The following is a 10,605-nucleotide window of genomic DNA, read 5'->3' as shown; positions in this document are numbered from 1 at the left end:
TATCTGCAACTTGGCCGCAAGGGTTTATCTGTAAAGCTGGTTCATAGAAGGCACTCAATAAATCGTCATCTCTGTTAAATACTGATGTACTTGGGAGTGAAGAGGAAAGCTCTAGCCCTAGGTTCCTATATGGAGTGGTCACCGGCCTGGCTGGGGGAGACCCGGAACTTGGGCTCCCAGCAGCGACTCAAGGAAGCAGGCCCGCTGGGCGAGGAGGTGGCTCCACCAGCTGGTGCCCCTCTGCAAAGCTGAGGCGGTGGGCTCACCAGCCCGCCCGCCACTCGGAAGCCACCCAGCCCTGCTGTGCCCCGGACCCTACGCACCCACCGAGCGCCGAAAGGGATGCCAAGCTTTGCTGGTCCTGCCACCGGGACGCAGCTTGGCGTTCCTCAGAGGAACTGCGTGACGGGGAAGGAACTCGGTCATCCCCTAAAAACTCAAGTGCACAGATTTTCCACAATTCCTCAATTTGCCGAGGGGCTCCCCACGCCCCAGGTGTAGCCCGAGTTCTTAGCGCTAGGCTGGGGTTGGGGGACCACCTTGGGGGGCACCCAAGGTCTTCGCGAGCAGGCAGCTGAGTGCAGGCGGCGAAGGCCCGAGGCTCGCTCCGGAGGCTGCGCCCGAGCCGCGGGGGTGCGCGGTGCCGGAAGGGTGAAGGCGCGCGGCTCCCGGGCCGGGCGGGCCCTCCGCGAGACCGGCGCGGACTGGCGCGGAGAGGCCGGGACCGGCGCCAGCCGCCGCAACGCGGGGGCCCACCTGCGCGGACCGCACGGCGACCCCTGCTTGGGGGAGGGCCGGAGGCGAGGGGCGGGGGCGGGGGCGCGGGCAGGGTGCGGGGGTGGGGGGCGGGCGGCGGCCGCGCGGCTTCCCCGAGGCCGGAGGCGGGGCGGGCGGGCCTCTCGAGGCGCGGGGGGCGGAACCGCCCGCTGCCGGCGCCGCTCGCCCGCCCGCCTGCTCGCACTCGGTCGCGCCGCGGGGCAGGCATGGGAGCCGCACGCGGCCTCCCGGCGCCCACACCTGTTTGAACGGCGCGGCGAGCCGCGGCCCGGGCGGGCTGCTCGGCGCGGGTGAGTGCGGGCGCGGGCTGGGGGCACCGCCGGAACGCGCGGGGAGCGCGGCGCCGAGAGCAGCGGGACAAAGGGCCGGTGCGCGCGGCTCGGGGTGACTTGCGGGCTGCGTGCGGGGGGCACCCGAGACCCCGCCGGGCCGACCTCGGGGCTGGAGGGCTGGGACCCGGGCTGGGAGCTCCGCGGAGACTCCGGGGCTGCGGGGCGCTAGCATTCACGCAGTGTCACCGTGCAGCGGGTGGGAAGGACGGATTGGAAAGTGCTATCTTGGATGCTGGGTGGGAGTAGGGAAAGAGCCGGCTCTGGGCAGTTTCGCCTGCAGCTGGGCTGTGACAACACCCCCACCTCCCCCGCACGCGCACACCCGCACCCACCACCACCTCTTACTTTCTTTGAGTTTTGCATGTGTGTGTATTCCAGCATGATCTGAGAATTAATTTTTAACTCTGGGCACGTGATGATGAACACATCCTAGCCAGCAAAGAAAGGGCAAGCAAACACAGGTTGGGGATTAGGATAGGATCTTTTTTCTGGAGCCTTGGGTGATGACTGCGTGCTTCTCTGTAAACTATCTGTGAACTATCATCGTTGTTGGAGGCAAATGTTTCTTCTACGGCCTGTGGACATTCATCCCGAGTTAACTTAGATAAAAGTTTGAAAAGTTTAAAAATTGTTTTAAAAGAGGAGGGAGAATAATTATCTCGATGAGGGAAAACCACCATTCCCCTCCAGAATACAAATTAGGGTTGCTTTCCAACATCTCACGAAAAAGCAGCTGATAAAAATCCTGGGTGTTTTATTGTCCTTTCGGGGACACCCACGGAGACTTTAGAAAAAGAAACAGCCCCTGGCTGGTGGAACGCTCCAGGTTGCTCAGGATCTGTTGTTGGGATGGTCTGGCTTCCCTCAGCCCCTGAGACGGAACATAAGGAGTCCCTACGTGCTCCTCAGGAGCAGATGGGCCAGTGGCCTTGCTGGAAGGGGTTGAATTTATAGTTTGAAGTCAGCTGTGGCCAAAAGCATAATGCCAATTAATAGAGGGTATTTACTGCACTTGTTTCAGGATCCTCCTGGTGTCCAAGACGTTTTAAACAGGCGGTAGGACTCTGGGTCTCTCCACAAGTCTGACAGGAGTAGATTGGAGGTGGAGTGGGGAGAAGGAATTTAGGAGATGCTACAAAAGCCACTATGTTTACTTGGGAAAGTTTGGTGGTAGGCACACCTTCGGCATTTGAGTAACTTGCTTCACCTGTGTTTTCCCCACTTAAACAGTCAGGAGATAACTTGTCATGCTTTCCTGTGCCTGAACTGAAAAGGAAGCTTCCTAGGTAACTAATAGGGATCCTATTTTTGTAACACTGACAACTTATTCAGTTAGATGGTGAATATGGGTGCACTTTTCTGTCTGTAGTTTAAGTGCCAAAGTGCCCATTAGTGGGTCTGAGGACATTACTGGCCCCTGTCTGCAGTGTTTAATAGCCTCAAGTTCTCCTGCATGTTTCTTCTCATTGATCCCTTAGGATTCAGTCCACCAGGCCTTATTCATGCATAACTCCCCCTGACTCTGGGGAATTCACATCTCCTGGTCTCACCACTGAATTTTATACACTCTGTTCTTGTTCTGTCACCAGGTTTGTCCCGAGCTCACCAGGATAGTTCATTTTGCCTAAAATCTGAGAAAAAGTTAAACTTCGTTTGACCACAAGTTATGTTTAGGGTGGCTGGGCTTGTAAACGCCCTGCATTTCTTTCCTGTACAGGCTATAATTCTTAAACCAGTATGTGATTAGGTCTGTTTTCCTTTAACAGGTTCTGTGACTCAGGAAAATGAGAGCAAGCCTGGCTGCAGAGGGTTCACAGAGCTTTGTTCGTTTTTAGGTATTTGCTTTAGGAATTAGCATGGTTTCACTGTTCAGTATTCCTGGCCACAGATTCCATGGAAAACCCTTTGTTATCCTTCCAGATGGTGTCCAAAACTTTTATCTCTACAGACTTTCCCACTGTTTGTTTCGACATTACTGTTTATAGTGGTCACAGGAATTCATCTGTTGTACAATAGAGAATGTATGTCCTGAGGATTAGATTTTTTTTTTTCTTTTGCCCAGCACTTGTTTGCTGTAGGAGTTAAATCCTTCCCCCAAACTCTTGCCCTCTTGAGGAGACCTGTGTTGTTGCAGTTTTGAAAACTAAGGTGCAGATCTAGGACAGAGAGGTTCCAGTGTCTGGTCTCCAGGCAGATAGATGTTGTTTGTACGTCTCTGATGATGTGCAAGGTCCCTTCACCATAAGATGATTAGTGGACCGTGAAGCAGCAGCATCCTCATAAACTATAAATATTTGTAGACAGTGGACAGCAGGACAGTGGCTCCTATTGAGTGATGAAACACAGAATGTGTAACTCTTATGCAGCAGATAGACAGAGCTGGAATAGTTTCTGTATTACTAAACATGGTAATACACCTTAACTTTTCATCCTGTTTGTCATTCAGGCGATACATGAGGATACTTAGCTGAGAACTTTGAAAGATAAGGGCACCTGGGTGGCTTAGGTGGTTGAGCGTCGGACTCTTGATCTCAGTTCAAGTCTTGATCCCAGTGTCATGAGTTCAAGCCCTCTGTAGGGCTCCACACTGGGTGTGAAGCCTACTTCAAATAAATAAATATATATATAATCTTTTTAAATGTAAAAAAGATAATTATATACGTGAGGAATCTTTAGCCAATAAAAGCTTATTTCTAGAAATGAAACGTTGTAGGCCTGAATTTTCTTCATCTGGATTTATATATAGTGAGGCTAAGATTTGGAAATCTTCATTCTTTTTTTTTAAGTATACATATTTTCATCAGTTCTATTTGGATAAAGTTATTCATTTGTGAAGGCAAGAGAGAATTTAAAGTTATGTAATCCATCAGTTACCTTTCCAATAATGAGATTATTAATGTTTATTTATTTTTTATTTGAGAGAGAGAGAGCCAGGGAGAGGGGGAGGGGAAAGAAGGGGGGAGAGAGAGAGAGAGAGAGAGAGAGAGAGAGTGAATGAATGAATAAATAAATGAATCCTAAGCAGACTCCATGCTCAGCCTGACTCAGGGCTCGATCCTACGACCCCTGGGATCATGACCTGAGCTAAAGCCAAGTCAGAAGCTTAACTGACTGAGCCACTCAGGTGCCCCAAGATATGAATGTTTTTATTCTTTCTGTTTCCATCCCAGAGTGTTTGTTTAAATAAACTTAAAGGGGCATAGTGCAGACTTGCTTTGAGTTTATAAAAATGGAAACTGTGTCCTGGGAAATTATTCAGGAACTTATTATCAGTTGAGTTGAGAAATTAATACAAAACTATCACCCTAATTTTTAAGTATCATGGTTATCGTTGGTGTATTAATAATGGGAAAGGGGTCAGGGTAGGGTGTGAATGCCTAGGGAAAGGGCCTTAGTGGGTGAGGTTTCCCCCTCACACTTTTCTGAGACAGCACACCCAACCATTCTTCTACTCCATTCTTGAAAGCTGCCCTCTGCTGGAAGCATTTGTTTTCTTGGCCAACTGATGAGGGAAATCTGGTCTCCCAGATAGGCGAGAGATTAACAAGATACATTTTCCTTTTTCCCTCTACCTCCTTCCTCTTTAATTGTGTGAAAGTAAGCTCCTGAGCAGTAAAGGATGGTGCAGACCCTGTTTGTATACAACACGGTGCTTGCTCTGGACTTTTGTGACCCTGGAAAATTATAAAATTAGAGAATCCCGGGCCTGAAATGACCAGCACTAAAAAGACTAAAGAGATCATCCAGTTCAGGTTGCTATTCAGAATAGTTTCTAAACTACCCTAAACACACATTTGAATAAGGGTGGGGGGAGCAGCTTATAAAGTTTGTAACCTTTAGTACAGGTGTCAGTTTAAACCCATTAGGGAGCCTGAGAATGGACAACTTTATCTCCCAATTTACAATCAGTTATTTAAATGCTGTTAGATTGTACACCTGAAGCTTATATGATATTTCAATAAAACTTAAAATTTAATCAGTTGGAATAATTTGACTTGAATTAGTCTGCATTAATTTCTAAATCTGAATTAAAGTCTTTTTAATGCAGTTTTATAGTTTTCAGAGTTACAAAGAAAATTTAATCAAGATATGAAACATCAGAACAAGGTCTTATCACAAAAGTTAATGAGTTTAAGCAATAATATAGGAACATTGGGGACAATATTTCAGACTACTAGAAATTAGTGTTTTTGAGGTACCTAAGAAGTTTATCTCTAAAGGATTAAAGCTTCAACCTACCCTGTTGGTTTAGCAATCCTTATAGATGGCTGACTTCTCCTTCACAGGCTACATGATCAGAATTTAAGTTGTAAGGGGTCTGAATTAGTAATATTATTTAATTAATATTGGATATTCTACCTAGAATATTTTGTGAGTTTATTTATTTATTTTGAGAGAGAGACAGCATGAGCAGGGAAGGGGGAGAGAGAGGATCCCAAGCAGGCTCTGCACTGCCAGCTGCAGAGCTCCAGCCAGGGCTCCAACGCTTGAACTGTGAGATCATGACCTAAGCTGAAACCAAGAGTCCATTGTGTAACAGCTGAGCCACCTAGGTGCCCCATCTACCTAGAATATCAATATTCGATAGAGAATATTCATATCCTAATAATAATCTGCAGTAGACTCTTTAGCATTCTCTCCCAGCGTTCTGTGATTTGTAAATGACCCCAAAGGTCCTTGGCACAGTTGTCTGTCATCTCTCTGAGGAACAAATTTGATCCTGTATGTTGGGAGGCTGCACTGAAGTTGTGGCTACTGAGAGAGCCTAGCTGACTGCCCAGCCCTCACACCCGGGAAAAGACTTGTCTCCATTTCTCCAGACCCACTAGGTTCCAAAACATTTTTTTTTTCTGTTTGAAAGACAGACATTAAAAAAAAAAAGCCATAACATCACTGTGAAATGAAACATGCTTCAAGGACTTTGAAAGCATTTTTTAAACAGGCTTGCTATATAGGCAAAGCACTTAGAAAAGTGAGATTAGAGTTAATTCTGCCTAAGAGGAGGATAATTCATTAAGATAGGGTTCCTAGTCAAATGTATTATTTTAAAGTGTGTTTGAACTAGTTTCAGACTCTTTCTTGCCATTCTCTTCCTTGACACCCTTGTCAATGGGTGTTTCTGTGTTGGGTTAAAGACAGATGGCACTCGAGCAGTTCTGCTGCAGTAGATAGTCCAGACTCTGCACTCCCAGGATCCAATTAACACTTATATTTCCGATTGAGATTCGAAAATGCAGGCTCTAGATGATGAGCATATGAGACCAACACGTCTGCTGCTCAGTGTCAGCAGGCAACAGCATTCTCCGTGTTAGTCAAAGGGAGGAGGAGGTGGCGTGTAGGGGTCCAAGACATGGCGCTCCTAGTACATATCACACTTGGCAGGTATTCTGGTGTGGGCGGTGTTTAGTTACGCGGACAGCAGCTTACATAGAGGAGAGGCTGTCCAGGACCTGGATATGTTTAAGGACTGGGTCCTCAGCCAGAATTTGGGGATAATCAGACACAGAGCCATCTCCTGAAGTTTCCTTAAGGGTTGTCCTCACCACACCTATCCCACCCCCGAAGTCCCCTTTGGGGAGGATGGCTTTACTAGCATTAGCATCCCCTCCCTCATCTACTTACAGCCTTTAGTCAGGATTGTATCCACCCCCTCACTCCCCCCACAACAAGCACGTGCAAACACCTGTATGCGCACACACATGTGCCCTATGGTTTTAAGGATTTAGAGAAAGAAGTAGATGTGTTTCCTCCCTATAGAAGGGCCCAGGGACTCTTCCTATTTGGAAAAAGAGAAAGAAACAATTTCAAACAATCAGGAAGTCCCAAGGAATTACCTTTTCCAGGAGCTCATTCCTTTTTTAGCCCATCCCTGTTTTCTCTGACAGAAGTGGAATCAGAAAGAAAGAATCAAGCAGAAAGGTCTCAGCAGTGGTTGGGGCAAGCTCGCTTAGTGACGTTGGGAGTGTGGATTGTCATGCTCAGCTGGTCTAGATCAGATCAGTGGGATTTTCCAGTTTGATGTGAAAGAAAGCAAAAGGCATCCAAAAGTTGCAGGCAGGTCTGTACTCTCAAAGAGGAAGAGAAGGGGGATGAGAAAATGGTTTCTTCGTCACTCCTGCTAGGTAACAAAGCCTCTGAGACCTAACCCCTGCTTGTCCTTTTGGGAATGCCTCACTGTGAACAAATTACTTCACCTGCCACGTCAGCTTCTCCTGAACAGAAGATTCACAGCTAGTCAGAGCCATCCGGTGCTTGAATACTTATGAAAGTACTCCCAATCTTGTTTTTTATTGTTATTTTTCTTGTGGGATGATTGATCCAGATCTTTCAACATACACGTCAGGATAAAATCCAAACTCCTTCATTTAGTATACAGAGCTTTGCATAATATGGCTCTTGTTTGCTGCCCCACCGTGCCCTTTCTCCCACCCTTGCTGAGCTAAACACAATAAATGTCTGAAATGACTTCCACTGTTGCATGTCTGTGTCCTTGCATACTGTTGTCCCCTCTAAGTGTCCCCTTCATTCTGCCTTATGTTATCCACCTTCTCTTTACCTTCAGCACCCGTCTCCAGCATCACCTCCCCTGAAATGGCTCCTCTGTTCTTGTAACTCCCCACACCTGGATTTCATGCCCTTTCCCTGAGTTACCACATCATCCACATCCATCTCTGTCATTAGCACTCAGTGTGCATCATTCAAAACTGTGGGGTTTTTTAGCCACGTTAATTCATTCACTCTTCCATTAGTACAAGTATTCATTCAATAAATTTGTTCAATAAGTTTTTGTTGAGCGCTAGCAGAAGCCCAAATTCCAGTGATTCGGATGAGCCAGGAACATAGATACAAACACCTGAAAAGTAACCAGCAGTAAAGCTCACAACGTGATGACAGAGGCAATATTAGAGCTTCAGATCTTTGACAGAGATCCTGATAGTATACAACCAAATCCAAAGGAAGGAGGAATAGCTTGATTGTTAGAGACCTGGCTACTCTGGAACTAAATTTATAGTAGTTAAGTTTGTTTTAAATTCATAGAAAAAAAAAAGTCTCGTGCCCTCTTTGGAACCACTGAGATGAATCCCAGTAAGTGTTATGCTGTGGAGCTATAACCTTCCTTGATGCCCGGGTCATTCAGTCAGCTGCGTAATTTGAATTTACATGAGCAAGTTGCTCTGAGGATTTTCCAAGCACATGCTGTACTGAGAATGAGCAGAAAGAAGGAAAGAAAGGCAGGTGGATCAGGGAGGCAGGAGAGGGCAGAAATTTAGAATCTAGCCCAAAGAAGGTTCAAAATTACACAGAAACTGGGGCTAGTCAAGCAGCTCATCTGGGGATTAATGACGTTTGCACTCCGCCTCCCAGTTGGGCATCACTGGGGGCATCTTCAACACAGAAAGGAATGAACACCCATTCATTTTGAGCGCGAAAAAGACTTTCCCAGGTCAAGACTTTGTGTTGTAAGTGAGACCATTATCTAGGGATTCATCTCCACACCCTGATTCCTGGGACAGTTCACAGATTTGGAAACAATGACAGGCATGCTGCCGGGCTGTTTCCTCAGTCAGTCGGTGCTGAGCCCCTTGCCCTCCTGACCTGCTTATCTTTGTTCCTACAGAGTGGTGCTCAGCATGGCGGGGATTCCAGGGCTCCTCCTCCTCCTCCTCCTCCTCCTCCTCTGTGCTGTGGGGCAGGTGAGCCCCTATGGTGCCCACTGGAAACCCACTTGGCCTGCTTACCGCCTCCCTGTGGTCTTGCCCCAGTCCACCCTCAACTTAGGCAAGCCAGACTTCGGGGCTGAAGCCAAATTGGAGGTGTCCTCCTCATGTGGACCCCAGTGTCACAAGGGGACTCCACTGCCCACTTATGAAGAGGCCAAGCGGTACCTGTCTTATGAAACGCTCTATGCCAATGGCAGCCGCACCGAGACCCAGGTGGGCATTTATGTCCTCAGCAGTGGTGGGGGACAAGAGTCTTCAGGAAAGTCTCGGAGGAAGCGGCAGATTTATGGCTATGACAGCAGATTCAGCATTTTTGGGAAGGACTTCTTGCTCAACTATCCCTTCTCAACATCAGTGAAGTTATCTACAGGCTGTACGGGCACCCTGGTGGCAGAGAAGCATGTGCTCACAGCTGCCCATTGCATACACGATGGGAAAACTTACGTGAAGGGAACCCAGAAACTTCGAGTGGGCTTCCTGAAGCCCAAGTTTAAAGATGGTGGCCGAGGAGCCAACGACTCGAGCTCAGCCATGCCGGAGAAGATGAAGTTTCAGTGGATCCGAGTGAAACGCACCCACGTGCCCAAGGGCTGGATCAAAGGCAATGCCAACGACATCGGTATGGATTATGACTATGCCCTCCTGGAACTGAAAAAACCCCACAAGAGAAAGTTCATGAAGATTGGGGTAAGCCCTCCTGCCAAGCAGCTGCCGGGGGGCAGAATCCACTTCTCTGGTTATGACAATGATCGACCAGGCAATTTGGTGTACCGCTTCTGTGACGTTAAAGATGAAACTTATGACCTGCTCTACCAGCAGTGTGATGCCCAGCCCGGGGCCAGCGGGTCCGGGGTCTATGTGAGGATGTGGAAGCGACAGCAGCAGAAGTGGGAGAGAAAAATTATTGGCATTTTTTCAGGGCACCAGTGGGTAGACATGAATGGTTCTCCGCAGGACTTCAACGTGGCTGTTCGAATCACCCCTCTCAAATATGCCCAGATTTGCTATTGGATTAAAGGAAACTACCTGGATTGTAGGGAGGGGTGACCCAGGGTTCCTTCCTGACGGCACTTAATGGTCTCCATGTACTTATTTTAGGACAGGCCAAATTTTGTCATTGGTGTGTGTGTGAGTGTGTGTGTGTGTGTGTGTGTGTGTGTTTGTGTAATGTGTCATAATTATCTTTTACCTAATTTTTAAAAATTGCAAGATGACTGGCTTTATTTGAAAACCGGTTTGTGTATTATATAGCATTTAAACAGGTTAAAGGCATTCTTTTGCATAGAAGTGAAAAAAAAACATGCTGATGTTTGGGATGATAGGGAATATTTAGCAATTAAGTTAATCTTTTAATTTCTGAGAACTTTGATTTTTATTTCATCTGAACTTGTTTCAAAGGTTTATATTAAATATGTGGCATATGGGAGATATAAATTCTTAAATTCTTATGTGTGTATGTATGTGTATTTTTTCCTGAGATTCCTCTTGTATTTTTTTTTAATGCCTAATCATTAATGTTTCCAGATGGCAGTATTCCCCACCCATACAACCCTTAGGAAATTTCACGATACTTCTTAGACAGGCAGGTATACTATTTTTGGATTTGGAGGCATTTACACCGTAGTCCTTGACCAGTAAAATAATTTGTTAACTATATTGGTACACATCTTAAACTATATCTTACAGTAAGTCAGTATCCCCAGCTGCTTTCAGTGTTGAAATCATTCTCTCCTGAAGACTGTTGCTCTGCTTTTGGGGAAGCCTCACGATGTGGC

The 10,605-nt window shown here is 47.0% G+C and overlaps 1 protein-coding gene across 2 annotated transcripts; it reads left to right on the top strand.

Moving 5' to 3' along the window:
- The first annotated feature begins 947 nt into the window (after window positions 1–947).
- PRSS23 (serine protease 23) lies at window positions 948–10,251 on the top strand. Of its 2 annotated transcripts, XM_042959183.1 has the most exons (3): window positions 948–1,067; window positions 2,876–2,944; window positions 8,728–10,251. In XM_042959183.1, the coding sequence occupies exon 3, from the start codon at window positions 8,741–8,743 to the stop codon at window positions 9,875–9,877; it is 1,137 nt and encodes a 378-aa protein (XP_042815117.1). In that variant the 5' UTR covers window positions 948–1,067; window positions 2,876–2,944; window positions 8,728–8,740; the 3' UTR covers window positions 9,878–10,251. The 2 variants fall into 2 exon arrangements, with proteins under 2 accessions (XP_042815117.1, XP_042815116.1); XM_042959182.1 differs by lacking the exon at window positions 2,876–2,944.
- The last annotated feature ends 354 nt before the right edge of the window (window positions 10,252–10,605 follow it).

This window comes from Panthera tigris, chromosome D1 (assembly GCF_018350195.1).
Source record: "Panthera tigris isolate Pti1 chromosome D1, P.tigris_Pti1_mat1.1, whole genome shotgun sequence".
NCBI lineage: Eukaryota > Metazoa > Chordata > Mammalia > Carnivora > Felidae > Panthera > Panthera tigris.
The sequence above is the reverse complement of the archived record's forward strand: the minus strand, read 5'-3'. Positions and strand labels throughout refer to the sequence as shown.